This window comes from Camelina sativa, chromosome 8 (genome assembly GCF_030686135.1).
Source record: "Camelina sativa cultivar CO46 ecotype springtype chromosome 8, ASM3068613v1".
Lineage (NCBI taxonomy): Eukaryota > Viridiplantae > Streptophyta > Magnoliopsida > Brassicales > Brassicaceae > Camelina > Camelina sativa.
In genome coordinates this window covers 23,183,783-23,201,237 of record NC_141887.1, presented here as the reverse complement: position 1 = coordinate 23,201,237, position 17,455 = coordinate 23,183,783, and the positions used below count along the sequence as shown (strand labels likewise).

General features: G+C 36.0%; 1 protein-coding gene across 1 annotated transcript; it reads left to right on the top strand.

The window, feature by feature from the left end:
- The first annotated feature begins 9,996 nt into the window (after nt 1-9,996).
- LOC104707650 (monothiol glutaredoxin-S17) lies at nt 9,997-12,354 on the top strand. Its single transcript, XM_010424035.2, has 3 exons — nt 9,997-10,297; nt 10,388-10,462; nt 10,927-12,354. The coding sequence occupies exons 1-3, from the start codon at nt 10,127-10,129 to the stop codon at nt 12,145-12,147; spliced, it is 1,467 nt and encodes a 488-aa protein (XP_010422337.2). The 5' UTR covers nt 9,997-10,126; the 3' UTR covers nt 12,148-12,354.
- The last annotated feature ends 5,101 nt before the right edge of the window (nt 12,355-17,455 follow it).

Here is a 17,455-nt window from a genome sequence, read left to right as displayed (position 1 = left end):
CCATGATTTTATTTATTACTATTAATATATCAATTATCAATTTGGAATATCCCTAGTATTTAGGTGTAACCGATTAATATTAATATATGGATTAATCTATAACCTATTTGTAACCATTTGTAACTATTTATTAAAAATATAAATTCTACAAAAACTATGTTATGTACTTCTATTTTATTAAAAAGGGGATTTATGTTTGTATGTACGTATCCTCCATCCTTCCTCCATTATGGGATATAACAATATGTTGTGTTTGATATATCTAATGTAGTGATCCTTGCTTCTCAGATATGGCAATGAATTGAAAAAATGCTAAAGATCCACTTGTACACACGACTACACGAGCGACATTTGCATTTTATCTTTGACTAGGATAGGCTCAACTCTTGTGACAATCAAAATGTTCAGCTAAATGAATCTATAAAATTGTCAAGACCAAAGTCCCACCGATAAGAACTTTGAGTTGAATTGTTATTGACTAAGGATGATTAAACTAAAAGAAGACTTACGAGTCAAGGAAGATAGAGGAGAGGGAAAACAAATGGTTTTTCCTAACGTCGAATAAAGTAGTGACAACTTGTAACGGCCTAGATACGGGTCGAACATTTGGAACGGGTCGAACATCTGGATACGGGTTGGATATCTGGATCTGAATCCAAACACATATCCCGTTAAAAACCCGGATATGTTCGGATCCGACCACTTCCCAAGTTGAGTAAACACTAGACCGAACCGTCGTAGAAGGAAGTCCCCCAATCTCCGGGCAATACTCGCCGTAGATTTTTTACTCTCGCTTTGAATCTGGCCACCGACGCAGAAATCTGCTGAATCCACCGTCGTGAAATCCATCACGGAAGAGACTTACGGCGTCGCATCAAGTACTGTAGTGATGATGATATCGAACAGATCCACTCTTTGAATTCGAAAACGAGGCGGAGCATAGACGTGGTGGCAGTTGTTATTTAGAAGACTTGGATGCCTCTCTCTGTTGATTCACAATACAATATATACATGATTACAGAGTAGTGTCTAAGCAATATCTTTACAAGTATGGTAAGTGAATATTGTAGTCTATCACTCCCCCGTAGTCGTAGCGGCATCTCGGATGATGCTAAGGCTGGATCGAAAATCTGTGAATAGAGGAGTAGGGAGTCCTTTGGTGAAGATATCAGCATATTGATGAGAGGATGGGATATGTTGAACGCGAACCTAGCTGAGAGCGATGCGTTCTCGTACAAAGTGAATGTCTATTTCAATATGTTTTGTTCGTTAGTGTTGGACAGGGTTGTTGGAGAGATAGACAACACTAAGGTTGTCGCAGTAGACTAAGGTTGCTTTGGATAGAGGACAATGTAGCTCTAGCAAAATATTGCGAAGCCAAGTGGTCTCGGCGATGACGTTAGCGACACCGCGGTATTCTGATTCAGCACTGGAGCGAGAGACGGTGTGTTATCGCTTGGAGGACCATGAGATCAAGTTATCCCCGTGGAAGATGCAATATCCGGAGGTGGAGCGTCGTATAGATGGGAAACCTGCCCAATCTGCGTCTGTGTATGCGACAAGACCCAAAGTGGTAGATGGGTAGAGCTGGACTCCGTAATCGAGAGTACCCTTGATGTAGCGGAAGATACGTTTAAGTGCAGCGAGATGCGTCTCGCGGGGATCATGCATGAAGAGACATATTTGCTGGACCGCAAAGGAGATGTCAGGTCTCGTAAAGGTCAAGTATTGAAGTGCTCCGGCAAGACTGCGGTAAAGGGTTGGGTCAGGAACAAATGGTCCTTCAGCTGCGTCTAGTTTGGTGCGTGAGTCGGCAGGGGTTGTGCATGAGTTGCAGTTGGTCATGTTGGCGCGGTGTAGGATATCGGCGGCGTAGTTCCGTTGAGAGAGAAACAAGCCTGAAGCATTTCTCGTGATTGCAATGCCAAGAAAGTAGTGGAGTTTTCCGGAATCAGTCATTTCGAATTCAGTGCTTAAGGAAGAAATGATGGTGTTGAGGAGTTTGGTGGACGATGTCGTGAGGCCAATGTCATCGACATATAGAAGGAGATATGAAGTTTCATTCGCATGATGATAGACGAACAGGGATTGATTAGCTTTGCTTTATTTGAATCCGATGCGACGAGCGTATTGAGCGAACCGTTGATTACATGCGCGTGGGGACTGCTTGAGGCCGTAGATAGACCGTTTGAGGAGGCAGACATGGTCAGGTTTAGAGGGATCATGGAAGCCAGGAGGTTGGTGCATGTAGACGGGCTCACCTAGTGTCGCGTTGAGGAAGGCGTTTTTTACGTCGAGCTGATGGATTGGCCATTTGCGAGATAGGGAGAGCTCCAAAACGAGACGAATGGTGGTAGGCTTGACAACGGGGCTAAAATTCTTGTCACAATCAACACCGAGCTCCTGAGATTTACCATTGGCTACTAACCGTGCCTTGTACCTAGAGAGTTTGCCATCTGCACCACACTTATGCCTGTGTAACCACATAGAACGCACAATGTTAACATTAGGGGGACACGGTACGAGATCCCACGTTCCCTTTTTAATTTGAGCTGCATATTCCTCATGCATGGCTGGTGTCCAGTTAGGATCTTCTAAAGCTTTTAAATAAGATAAAGGAAGAGGGGAAAGAGTTTCAGTATGAAGAGAAAGAGGTTGTTTAGGTTTGGTGATACCGCTTTTACTGCGTGTTCGCATAGAATGTCCGCCGATAGGGGGGCGATGGTGCAGTGTTTGGCGGAGGAAGGGGAGGAGTTGGTGCAGTGTTTGGTGGAGGAGGGGGAGAAGTTGGTGCAATGTTTGGTGGAGGAGGGGGAGGAGTTGGTGGTAAGGGAGCTGTTTGCGGTAGAGGAACTATTTGTCGGAGAAGTGGGGAGATGGTTTGCGGGATGGAGGGCTCTTTTTGGGGAGTAGTGGTTTCAGAGATCTGTTTTGAGAAAGGGAAATTGGATTCATCGAAGGTAACATGGCGGGAAATAATTACCTTGCAAGAGGAGAGCTCTAGGAAGCGATATCCTTTGTGATTAGACGGATAGCCAAGGAACATGCAAGCTGTCGAGCGGGCATCGAGTTTATGGGAAGAAAGCGGGAGGAGATCAGCATAACATAGGCACTTGAATACTCGGAGGTGATCATATGTAGGAGGTTTATGAAAAAACTTGGTGAACAGATTTTCGTTTTGAATGGCGGATGAGGGAAGGATGTTGAAAAGATGAGTAGCTAGCATGAGTGCTTCAACCCAATATGTAGGTGGCATACTCGCTTGGAAGAGTAATGACCGAACATAATTGTTAAGTGTCCGGAGAGTACGTTCGGCATTTGCCGTTTTGCTGGGAAGTGTACGGGCAAGAGAAGCGAGGAATGATGCCATGAGAAGAGATATGATCAAGGAATTGTCGGTTTTGATATTCACCACCATTATCGCACTGGAGAGATTTGATACTTCGGCCAAATTGGTTAGAAACGTAAGCCATAAACGTTAAGAAGGTTGAGAACACATCAGATTTATTTCGAAGAGGAAAACCCCAAAGAAAGTGAGTGAAATGATCTAAATAAATAACATAATATTTATTCTCGCTAATGCTAGGAATCGGTGAGGTCCAAACATCCGAATGAATTATTTCAAAAGGTCGAAACATCCGAATGAATTATTTCATATGAAACAACTGAATCAAAAGGTAATCAAATGTGTTTCCCCAGTTGACATGCATGACAAAGTGACATATCAATAAGAGAACAATTTATTAAACGAGAAGAACGAAGAAGTTGAAGAGTTGTGTTTCCCAAATGGCCTAGACGGCGGTGCCATAACATTAAATCAGGGACCGTCGTGACCATAGCTTGTGGTGGTGAGGATGGAGTTGCGACCGCTGGTGGTGAATGGACCGAGTAGAGAGGACCGATGCTGTTACATCGGAGTAGATGTATTTGAGATGGGAAATCCTTAACACAAAAGCCAAACGGATCAAACTCCACAGAAACAGAATTATCGGTGGTGAATTGGCAGACAGAAATAAGATTTTTGATGATGGAGGGACAAACAAGTACATTATTAAGGTAAAGAGGACGAGTTTTAGATGGTAGAAAAGAACGATCGATGGCTTTAGTGGGAATAGAAGATCCGTTACCAACAATGACTGATGGGGATGAGCTTGAATTAAAAAGGGAATGAAGGGTACCTGGTTGTGCGGTCAAATGCGATGTGGCTCTAGTGTCCATGTACCAACTTGCGTCGGTGGGATCTTGCATGGTCATAGTGCCAAATGCGGCAGCCATGTTGGTAGGAAGCTGCGGAGGTTGAGGAGCTGGTGCGTGCGGGGACTGTCCAAGGAGACCAGCGGTTGGACTTGTGGTTGTTAAATGGGCCATCGGTTGTTGTTGCATACAATTTTGCTGTGGCCAGTGTGGGTATGGCGTTGGTGTCGCGAACCAGGGTTGTTGTGTTTGCCAATTCTGTGGGTTCAGCAACCAGTGTTGTTGTGGCCATTGCTGACGGCCACGTCCCCTACCGTGACCCCCACGACTCCGTCCGCGACCCCTACTGCCACTGTTGTAGCCGCGATAGCCCGTGTTGTTGTTGTTGTCTCTAGGTCCATAATTGGTGCCGTCACGGTGGGCATAGTCGCGAGACCCGGATTGTTGGTGGGTCGGAGTGGAGACATACAAGACGAGTTTGCCAATGAAGACGACCCGGTTTTGACTTGTTTAGCAAGGCGGCGTTCTTCCTCTATGAGCATCGATCTGGCAGTGGAAAAGGATGGGAACGGTTGGCAATGCTTGATGATATTGACGATGTTGTCAAATTTTTCGGACAGTCCATTCAGCATATGCATCACCATGACACGGTCGGTAATAGAGAAAAATACTTAGGTTCACCCCTAGAGGTGAACCTATTTGTTCACCTCCTCCTTTTCCACTAATCAAAATATTTTATACATTATCTCATTTTAAAAATAAATTAAAAAGCAAAACCAATTATGGAAACAAATTCTGTATACTTTTAATTAAGGAAAGTTATATATTGGCTTGGTTTATATTTTACCATTAGAACAAAATTATGTGTCGGTTTAGGTTTACAAATAAATTGTTTAGAGTTTAGATTTTACAATTAAAACAAAATTATATGTTGGTTTGGGTTTACAAATATTTTTTTTAGGTTTTAGATTTTATAATTAAAACAAAATTATATGTCGGTTTGGGTTTACAAATGAGGTGGTTAGGGTTTAGATTTTACAATTAGAACGAAATTATATGTCGGTTTGGGTTTACAAATTAGATGCTTAGTGTTTAGATTTTACAATTAGAACGAAATTATATGTCTGTTTGGGTTTACATCTGAGATGGTTAGGGTTTAGATTTTACAATTAGAACGAAATTATATGACGGTTTGGGTTTACAAATGAGATGGTTAGGGTTTAGATTTTACAATTAGAATAAAATTATATGTCGGTTTGGGTTTATAAAAGAATGGTTTAAGTTTCTAATTTTATAATAATGTATACAGATGTTATTTCCTTATTTTTCAAGGAGGTGAATGGAGCGGTTCACCCCTAGGGGTGAACCCAAGTATTGTTCGGTAACAGGGGAGTCGACGTTGGCGAGCAGATCGGATAATGTTTTCAGCTTCTGGCAGTAGATGGGACCATCATGTCGCCGATGGTGACAGAGCGAAGGTCGTTGTCGAGCTGGATTGCTCGTACCTCCTTGTTGTCGCAAAACAGTTTTTCGATAAAGATCCATATGTCACAAGCACTGCTACGAGTCTTTAGGATTGTGTCATGGAGAGAGGAGGAAATTGTCCCATAGATCCACATCTTAACGATACTGTCACGTTCTTTACACGCGATGTCCGCATCGTTCGCCAGAGTGGAGGTGCCATCGAGATGCCCATACACGCCAAAGCTGTAGCAATGGGTTTCAAATAATTCACGTCACACATCATAGTTCATCTTGTGCATGTCGAGGACAAGAGGTATGTGAGACTTAATGTGGGTCACCGTGAAAACCTTATCTAGAGGTTGAGCTGTGACAACCCGTCCCGCAGACCCCACCGTGGATAAAGGGTGGGGACCAGGGTTCGAGGAACGTCTGGCGCACCAATAACCTACTGGTGGATTTGGATGTCCACGATGAGGGGTTATGATTGATGTCCTGCAGGGCCAGCTTGGGGTCCGTTGGGGCGGCTAGCGGTGGACTAGTGGGGTCTATGGGACGGGTTGTCATATAAAAATCGATTTTAATGTGACAACCCATCCTGTTGACCCCACTAGCCCAGTGCTAGCTTGCCCCCATAGGTCCGAAGCTGGTCCTGCAGGGCAACGATCGTAACCCCTCACCGTGAAAATGGAAGTATTCATCCAAATCTACCAGTAGGTTATTGGTGCGTCAGGCATTCCTCGAACCCTGGTCCCCACCCTTTAACAACCTTCCCACAGGACAAGGTGTCACCAATTGATACATTTTTAGTTTTACTAATAAATTTAAAGCACATTCTTGTAGATGTTTGGAGGCATTTTAGGTACCGTGCTTGTTGATGTATCTGGAAGACGTACGTTCCTATTGGTAAAACAAAATTTAACACTCGTGCCTAGATTAATCTATTGGTTTTTTAAGAATGTTTTAGGATATTTTTTTGGGAGTGATGGTAGGTTTCTCAAGCTGGAATGTTCTTGGGTTGTCTTGCCACAGCCATTTCGTTCTTCTTGAAGGCATGCATTCTTACTTATTGTTGCATCTTCTCCACTAAACTGGAAGTTGGTTTTAGTTTTTGTCAAACCGAACCGTAAATTTTCCGGTTATTTCGTTCTGCAGGAGAACAATTGCTGGGAAACAGGAACACCTATCTTGGCTCAGATTAGTGTTATCGTAATTAATATAATTGAGAATAAATCTAAAATTTTATATCATCTAAAAGAATTAGGTTGTTGAATCTAGAATTCACACAATGAATTTGTTTGAGTGGGGAACAAATTCACGTAAGATCTCTCTCAAAGAATCCGATCAAAACTAGAAATTAAAAGAGGATTTAGATCTCTTGAGGAAGAAGCTAGGGTTTCTCTCAAGAACGATGAAGAATTAGGGTTTTTGTCTTGATTATTCGATGTTTACAATGAAGGAGCTTCCCCCTCTTTATACTTTCTCTAGATTACAAACAATATTAACTTTCCCTATAATTCGAACTAAAATAAGGAAATCGGCCACCAGGCGAATTGGGAAGTCGACTTATCTTCGGGCTAGGCCGCCTTCTTCCGAACAGGCCTCAAATAAACATTAAGTGGATTTTAACTTGATTCCCGGTTAATCAATTGAATTGTCTTTCCGGTTTAGATCGGTATGTTGGGGGTGCTAAATCCCGCACCAACATAGGTCAATTTCTTTTATAGGTTTTCGAGTATAGATTGCAGTTTCTAGGACTTATGGTTTAAGTTTTTAACTTTTAACTTTCTTTTATTTGAAAAAACATAGAAAGAAATTTACGATCTTCTTCCTCAACGATTAATCACCACTAGGTAATGTGCGGGTTAAATCGATTTAAAGAAAATTATTATCCTATAACCAATGTATGTTTGTGTCAACATAATATCTAACTTAAGTTTTTTATTTATTTATTCAAACTACGTTTTTCGTGTAAGAAATACGTTTCATCTATGAAATCTTTGAATGTGTAAAACGTTTATGGTAGAGAAAATATTGATAAAATGTTACTATTTATTGCAACATGTCTTTTGTGTGGTTTAAAAATCAAATTCATATCTTCTTATGTTTTATTTTGTAATCATAACAATTTTGTATGTTTCTTATGTAACCATAACAATATATACTAAATTACTCGGTAGTTTAATTATTCAATTTTATATCTTCTTATGTTTTATTTTGTAATCATAACAATTTTGCATGTTTTTTATGTAACCATAACAACATATACTAAATTACTCGGTAGTTTAATTATTCAATTTTATTATATGTTAGTAACAATCGGATTCTAAACTAAATTTCTAAAGATAATCTAATTTACTGATTTAATATTTTTGATTAGGCTATTTAAATCTTTTGAGTTAGTCGGGTTGTTAATATTTTCTATAAATGACAGATTATTACCAAAAAAAGCCATTATGAAAAAGTTAATGAAATTCCAAAATCAACGTATTCGTGTAAGAATACATTTCACCTGTGAGATATGTGAACGCAGTAAATAAAATATTTATAAAGTGCTACAATTTATGGAAATATATATGTTTGTGTGTTTTAAAAAATAAATTTATATTTATGGTTTGTCGAGTAACTATAAATTTTTTGCATAATCTAATAATCACTCATTTTAAATATATTATGATTTTTTTTGGGTACTAAGTTTATTTATAATGATAAGGGTTATTGTCACATTCCTTTTTAATAGAACGTAAATGAATATACAATTAGAACGTATATTCTTATTCAATTATCAATATTTCCATTTTTTAATAAATAATCACACTAAATGTTGAGATTAATTAGTTTACATACTTAGATATATATAAATAATCACACATCATGATATCCCCTAATTTGTTGTCATTTTTATATTTATTTATGAATATATATAAATCTATATTTATTAGGATTTAAGTTTCTTTTAATGAGTTAGAGATATTTCAGGGATAATATACTTCTTTTTATAATCTATTTTAATAACTATTGAAATTGTTATTTAAATTATTATGGTAATAATACTAACATAAAAATAACATTTCGTTTTTATATGATTATGTTATAAGTTATATGTTTAATAAGTTATATATTCTTTATTTTTATTAACGTTATATTAATTGATATGTTTTTATAGCCTTTTTAGAATATTTTACCTATATTGATTTTAAGAAATTAATATTTCTATTAATTTTAAGAAATTATTATAATTTTGACTTGTATATTTGTAAGTAAATTTTAGTGAAATTTTGCCTTACTATTAAATTTGTGTGAAAATGATGACATATCTAATTATTATTCAGTTAATTGTTTTTATAATAACAACAATAACAATGACATAGAGCTGAAATTAATTAGAAAGGGGGTGGAGATGATGGGTGTTACAAACGTTAATTAGTACAAAATAAGCAAGTCCTTTAACGATAATAGACCAGGTCCATAAACAAAAAAGATTAAGAGACCATGTTCACATTAGTGCATGAGATGTACTAAACTGTGATTATATATATATGTTAATGAGGAATGCTGGCGTGAGAGAAAAATCTCTTTGAGATTATGATATTTATTTATTGGGTATTTCTATCAGTTGTGTTATGGGATTTTCTATGTGTCAAAATTTTTAGAGAATTTTTTTACTTGACACACACAGTAAAATATTATAAAATTAATAAAAACTAAAAAACCCCCATGTTTATTATGCAAAAATTAGATGTTGTTTCTTACTAAAGCCAGAGTAGATATTAGTTAATGTGAAAGTTAATCCGGGAGGGGAGGGTTCAACAGCTTGCGACCAAAGTTCCTCTTTCTCATTTTTTTTTTTTAATTTTTGATTTTAACTGTTTTATTTTAACTTGAACATTCGGTTGGTTTTGTAGATTCCTCATCGAGTTTGAGGCAAGGATGAGTGCTTGCGGTGAGATAACGGTTGAGAAGGCTTCCAAAATCATGAATCGTTTGGCACGTTCTACTTTCGTGGTTTGGATCAACGCTCAGAACAAGGTGAATAAGGTGAATTTTATTCTCATAAAACATTTTAAAGTTTTGAGTCTTCAGAATTTGGTTACAATTCTTGTCACTCTCTCTTACAAAGATTCAACGTATACATTGTTCACCTTGGTCGCGGCAATTTAAAATTTAAAATGACAAGAATTGTAACCAAATTCTGAAGACTCAAAACTTTAAAATGTTTTATGAGAATAAAATTCGAGGAGGGTTGATTGTGGCAATTTCTCTAATTAGTATCCTAATTCGTAAGGTTTAATAGATTGAGAGGGTAACTAAATAAATATTGTAAACTAATGAATGAGCATCACATAAAAAAAAACCTAAAGTACTTTTTTTTATTTTTTTCTTACAGAACTCTCCTCTCGTTCCTTCCTCCAGCAACAGAAGGAAGAAGTATTTCTAAATCGAAGAAGATTCATCTCTTTGCTATTGGAAGATGAGTGGTACGGTGAAGGATGTCGCATCAAAGGCGGAGCTTGATAACTTGCGGCAGAGCGGCGCACCAGTCGTGCTTCACTTCTGGGCTTCTTGGTGTGACGCTTCCAAGCAGATGGATCAAGTTTTCTCTCATCTCGCTACCGATTTCCCTCGTGCTCACTTCTTTAGGGTTCGTCTCTTTTATTCTCTCTTTCTTACCAATCAAATTCTTTAATTCTCTTTCAATGGTTTTTTTTTTTTACGGTTTCTTCTTATGTAGGTCGAAGCTGAGGAGCATCCTGAGATATCTGAGGCTTACTCTGTTGCTGCTGTGCCCTATTTCGTCTTCTTCAAGGTAAATTTATGGGTTTCTTTTTTTCCTATGATTTCATCGAAAGTTTAGGATTTAGGGTTTTTGTTTTGATTGGTTTGTGTCTCTCTGTTAGATTACTTTAAACTGATTAGCTAATCTGGTAGAAGAAGAAGATGATGATGATTCCACAAATAATCTAGCTTTAGAGTTGGAAGAAGACATGATTAGCAGTACTCCTTGATGCAATCATACTTATTTGATTCCTTGTTTTGTTTTGTTTTGTTTGGTTCCCCTAACAATCTAGCTCTTGAGTTGGAAGCAGACATTATTAGCAGTACTACTTGATGCAATCATACTTGTTCATTCTTTGTTTGGTTGCAATTTTCTGTCTTTATAGCATTGAGAGTTTGTTCAAAGCTTGAATCTTTGTCACTGCTCTGTAGTGATTTTTCTGAAAGTTGGTAATTATATTGACTGTGAATTCGTTTATTTTCCTCTTATTGAAGGATGGCAAAACTGTGGATACACTTGAAGGGGCAGATCCATCAAGTTTAGCTAATAAGGTTGGCAAAGTTGCTGGTTCTAGTACTTCTGCGGAGCCTGCTGCTCCTGCTAGCTTAGGTTTGGCTGCTGGGCCAACGATTCTTGAAACTGTGAAAGAGAATGCGAAAGCTACTGTACAAGACCGTGCTCAGCCTGTATCTACCCCTGATAGTCTCAAGAACCGTTTGGAAAAACTCACCAGTTCTCACCCTGTCATGTTATTCATGAAAGGTACTCCTGAGGAGCCTAGGTGTGGGTTTAGCAGGAAAGTAGTTGACATCTTGAAAGAGGAGAAGGTTGAGTTCGGGAGCTTTGACATACTTTCAGACAACGATGTGAGAGAGGGTTTGAAGAAATTCTCTAACTGGCCAACGTTTCCTCAGCTGTACTGCAACGGAGAGCTTCTTGGTGGAGCTGATATCGCAATAGCGATGCATGAGAGTGGTGAATTAAAAGAAGCTTTCAAAGATCTTAGTATCACTTCAGTTGGTTCAAAAGCAAGTCAGGATGAAGCTGGAAAAGGAGGAGCGGTAAGTTCAGGCAACACGGGCTTAAGTGAGACCCTCCGGGCTCGGCTTGAAGGTCTGGTCAATTCCAAACCAGTTATGCTGTTTATGAAAGGAAGACCGGAAGAACCAAAGTGTGGGTTTAGTGGGAAAGTGGTTGAAATTCTCAACCAAGAGAAAATCGAGTTTGGGAGTTTCGATATACTCTTAGATGACCAAGTTCGTCAAGGGCTTAAAGTGTATTCAAACTGGTCGAGCTATCCTCAGCTCTACGTGAAAGGCGAGCTTATGGGTGGGTCAGACATTGTCTTGGAGATGCAAAAGAGTGGTGAGCTGAAAAAGGTTTTGTCTGAGAAAGGGATCATTGGAGAACAGAGTCTTGAAGATAGGTTGAAGGCGTTGATAAACTCCTCCGAAGTGATGCTGTTCATGAAAGGCTCACCAGATGAACCAAAATGCGGATTTAGCTCCAAAGTTGTTAAAGCACTGAGAGGAATAAACGTGAGTTTCGGATCATTTGATATCTTGAGTGATGAAGAAGTAAGGCAAGGGATTAAGAATTTCTCAAACTGGCCAACTTTTCCTCAGCTTTACTACAAAGGTGAGCTAATTGGAGGATGTGATATCATTATGGAGCTAAGTGAGAGTGGTGAGCTTAAAGAAACTCTATCCGAGTAAGTAATATAGTCCCTCTGCGTTTTGCCTTGGTGAGAGAGAACTTTTTAAAGTTCTGGTAATAATATGTTTAGGTTACAAACACATTGACATTGTTGCTACTCCAAGCTTTGTCTTGTTATTTCTATTGCTGAATGAGTTTATCAGATCCATCACATTTTTTTCCTCCCTTGTATCAACATAAATTGATGCCTTTTTTTATCTTAAAAACATGCTTTTTAAATCGAGCAAGAAACCAAAATTCAAGACAAAGGAAGCTTATTTACATACTCGTTTAAAATAAAACAAAGAAAGCTTGAAGTGACGGCTAGGATTGAACTCCTTTATGTCATTAAACCGAATCAAAGCGAAATGAAATAATATGTTTAGACCAAAACTTCAATCAAAATGAAATAATTTTTTTAATAGGCATTTTAACAGATTTTTTTTTTCTAAAAGGTTTACAAGGTTTTAACAATGTTTTAAAAGGTTTTTATAAAACTTTTAAAATTTTTTAAAAAGTTTTACAAGGATCTTATAGGGTAGGCGTGTGGGTTTAGCAGGTAAAGTAGTTGACATCCTGAAAGAGGAGAAAGTTGAATTTGGAAGCTTTGACATACTTTCGCACAACGAAGTGCGAGAGGGTTTGAAGAAATTAAATGCGCTAATATGGACCGGGTCCAATTACTCAACCAAACCCGATTTGGTGGGACTTTTCTCCGGGTCCAATTCCTTTGTATAATTGGAAAAAAATGTTAAATGAGCTTTAAAATAACAAAACAAGATTATTAGAAATCCTTTATTTCTTTGAACCTAATCGCTCTTTTGATTTTTGAATTGCAAAAACTCAATCATTCTCTTGGATCTCGTACTTTTCATCATAAATAATCATTTTCCCCCGAAATGATATGACCAAATAAGGAAATCCCAATTCATTAAGAGGTATATTGAAACCATGATTTTAAAGGATTCGATGGGATTTAAGAAATTTGGAATTTTAATAGATTTTAGGGAAGTTGATACTCCCTCCGTTTCAAAATGTAGGATGTTTTAACTAAAACACGCATATTAAGAAGTTTTTACTTTTAACAAGTTCAACCAATCAGAAACAATACTGCATAATATAAAATACTAAAGTAATCTAAAAGTTGCATAGAAACTTGAAAACATCCTATATTATGAAACAAAAAACTTCTCTAAAACATCTTATATTTTGAAACAGAGGAAGTATGATTTATGGTAAAATTCCTTCAAATCCCACATAAAACCATGAGATTTGGATTTCTGTATTTTTAACTAGACAAATACTTTCAAATCCTCTAGAATCCCTAAAACTTATTAAAATCTAAATCCACAAACTGTTTTGAATAACAGTAGATTTTAAAGTAGATTTTTAAATCATCAGTTCAATAACAGTGGATTTTAATGGACTTTTTGAAATCCATGATTGAATAATATAGTATTTGTAAATTATACACAAATCACTTTGTAACATCCGCGAACCGGAATCCCGGTTTGGGAGGTGCATCGGTCGATGCACAGGGTGTGTCGATCGATGCATAGCCGGTTTTGAGAGGACGAGTTTAAGTTAAACGCTGCGTTTTGGGTAAAGGAGAACCCTTAAGTCGTGTTTTGTCTCATTCGACGAGTTTAGTCGTTTTTGAGAGAAACGAAAGAGAGAGTAGTGTTCTTGAGTGTTCTTGAGGAATCCTGGAGATTGGAAGCTGTTCCTGTAGAGATCTGTACCTGAGATCGTTGTAGGAGCTTCCTAAGAGCGTTTTCTTCCTGTGTTAGGGTCGGATTTCTTCTGTGGCAAAGGTAAGTGCTTGACCATGGCTTATCTAAGCTAGAGATTCTATGATATGTGTGTTTATGTGTTGTGTAGCTTGTTAGAACGTTATCTAGGATCGTGTGAGGCTTTCTTGTGGCTTGGGATCGAGTTTGTGGCTTGTAGGAACGAAAATCCGGCGAGAAGCTTTGGGAAAACGGTACTCGGCATGTGCGTCGGTCGATGCACTTTGTGCGTCGGTCGATGCAGTGCGAGGACACCGCGGATTGACCTAGGAGCATCGGTCGATGCCATGTGGAGGCGTCGGCCGATGCAATTAGGGATTTCGCGTAATGTCGAGCATTGCGGCGGTCATTGCAATGTGAGTGTCGGTCAATGCTATTGTATCTTGTGTCAGTCGATGCAAGCTTGCGTCGGTCAATGTAACCCCAGTTGGTGTCGGTCGGTGCATGGTTGGTGTAGGTCGATGCAGAGTCTTGGTTTGTTGTTGTTAGTTATTGATTGTTGGTTGATGATTAGAGATGTCTCTATTGCTTGTGTGTATAGCCCAGTAGATGGGAGGATTGCCATACTGAGTGTTTTTAAAATACTCATGCATTGCAATTTGTGTTTGTGGTGCAGGTAAAGGCAAAGTGTGATCGTGGAATCAAGGCAACGAAGAGGAGGATGTTCTAAAGACTTGATTGGTTGTTGTGTGGCATTGTTAGGTTGCTAAAGTTGGGTCACTAGAACATTGTTAGGTTGCTGGTTCTATGTTTCCTGATGTTGATATTGGAATTGTTATGTTTTAATTATTGGTTATTAATTATTGGATAATTTATTAGTTATGAGTTATTGAATAATTTATTGGTTATTGGTATTGGTATTATTTCTGCTGGTTGGTTTAATTGTGGTTATGAGACTAGTGGGTATGGGACCACTAGTTGTAGAGTATTTGTTTATATTATCTTTCTTATTATTATTTATTAAAAAAAAAGGATCCGGTCGTTTCACACTTAAAATGTCAAGTTGAATACACCCCCCTAAGTCTTTCGATAAAATCAAAACCGTTTCCCAAGATTTACCACTCCATTTATATTATGTCATATAAACTTAAAACTTCTGTATAGGAATTTACACGGTGAATTAAATATGAAAAATACTTGAGTTCACCTTTAGGGATCCCTTTGTTCACCTTCTTTTTGATAAACCAATGAAAATATGTGAAGTAATATTTCATTTAAAAAAAAATCAAAATTATAAATTATAAAACCAAAACTAAGTAAGGAGACAAAATATTTGTAGACTTTATAATAAATAAGTTTAAATATCAGTTTGAATTTAAAACTAATATATAAATTACTTAATTTTGATTTATTAGGTTATATATCGATTTAGGTTTATAAATAGGGTTTAGATTTTACAATTAAACAAAATTATATGTCGGTTTGAATTGATAAATGAGAATTAAAATTTAGATTTTACCATTAAAAAAGATTACATATCGGTCTGGGTTGACAAATGAGAATTAGGGTTTAGATTTTATAGAATTGTCGTAAATCTAAACAATATATTTTCTCTCATAATAATTTTGATTTATTTTTTAAATAAAATATTACTTATCATTTGCCACTAGAATTACGGTCACTTCTAGGTTGTCTAATTTTTATGATGATATTCCAAATTATAAAGTAAAATTACAGCAAAATTCTATAAAATATCTCATTTTTCTCTTCAGCTTTGGCAAAATTCTACAAAATTCTATAAAATATCTAATTTTAAAATAAATCTATACTAATATTATAATAAATATTCCAAAATTCATATAAGTTCATTATTATTTCTTTCAAAAATTATGTTATCCTGAAATTAGAAGAAAAATCTGATTTGTTCTTTCTTATGTTTATGTACATTAATTTCAGTTTTTTCTTCCAATTTCAGGATAACATAATTTTTGAAAAAAATAATAATGAACTTATATGAATTTTGGACTATTTATTATAATATTAGTATAAATTTATTTTAAAATTAGTTAGACAAGTATTAAATTATTATGTATGAGATTACGATATTTGGAACAAATATATTAATGTTAGTTTTTCAAATATGAGATAATATTTGTTTTCATTTTTTCATTGAAAATTATGTTTTATTAATTTTTAATTATTAATACTAAGTAAAATATAAATTAGATATAATACACATATTCTTTTGATATGAAAATTATAAGTCCTACAATTTGGGATTGAGTGCATATAATTAAAATCTAATTTTATTATGATGTAATACTGTTAAATTGTATTGCAGGATGGAGTGTGTGAACTCTAAATTTTTATAACAAATAAAATGTAAAATCAATATTGTAATACTACTAAAAATTTAAGGCCATGAATGTTTGTTGGTTTTTAAATGAGTTCTAGATTTTGTTTTTGGTTTTTGGTTTTTGTAATTTTTGATTTTTGATGTAGATTTTAGTTTTTACAAAATCTTGAATGGTAACTTGATTAGTTTTTGTTTTTATATACACTTATTTAATTATTTTGGTCAACATATACTTATTTCATTTTATATGAAAAATAGAAATAAAAAAGTACCGTTGAAAACCCCACAAATTTTTGGATTTTAGGAAGGAATTGTCAAAATCCTCTAAAATCTGGTTTTCCTAAATTATAGAAAATCTATTTTGTTATAATCGTAAATGGCTTAAAAAGTAGATTTTGCATAATAAAAAATATGTTGCCATTAACAGGCTAACATATTTTCTTATACCATTGTATTTCGGCAGACCTAACTTAGTATGTTTATAATAAATAGATAAATTAATATTGGTTGATTAATAGAAATATTGTTTTCAAAACCTACATCGTTAAAAAAAATTATTATAAAATTAATATTTTGATGATAATCTTATACTCTTGACTTGGATAACTGAAGTTCATTAAAAAAAATGACAAATTATTGTCTTCAGTACAAAATTTGCATGTTTGCAATATTATGAAGGTTAGACAAATTCATTTTTGAAATAACATTCAAAATTTTGAATTTAAGAGTTAATGATCTCAATTTTCACAATAATCGTAGACTTTGTGTTCTTGATTGGTTATGATGTTGGTTTCTATAAATTCGTCATGTGTTTTTCTCCGTATCGATCACCATAATTTTTTTAACTTTTTCAAAATTTTGGGAAAAAAATAACACGTGGATACTCATTTTTACCTTGATCAACAAGCCTAATCTTATACAGATTCAGGTATTAAGAGCAAAGAAAAAGCTTGATCCGACAGCTGAGATTAAACTCCATTATGCGGTCAAACCAAAAAAATTTAAAATCAAACCAACTGAAAGGTCAATTTAAAACCAGGCTCAAGGTAGCGTCCAGAATCGAGATTGTGAACAAGCAAAACCAAACTGCAATCGAACATAAACCAAGATTCATTATTCGTATTCAATAACTAATCCAAAAAATCGAACCAAAATATCTCCAAACCAATTTGAACAAAAAAAAAATTTCAGTTCTAACTCCAAACCAAATAAAAAATAACATTTAAACCGAACGACACTGAA

Coding starts and splice junctions, on each gene's coding strand:
- LOC104707650 (XM_010424035.2), top strand. CDS start 10,127: ATGAGTGGTACGGTGAAGGATGTCGCATCAAAGGCGGAGCTTGATAAC. Junction 10,298..10,387: donor CTCGTGCTCACTTCTTTAGG/GTTCGTCTCTTT, acceptor CTTCTTATGTAG/GTCGAAGCTGAGGAGCATCC. Junction 10,463..10,926: donor CCTATTTCGTCTTCTTCAAG/GTAAATTTATGG, acceptor CTCTTATTGAAG/GATGGCAAAACTGTGGATAC.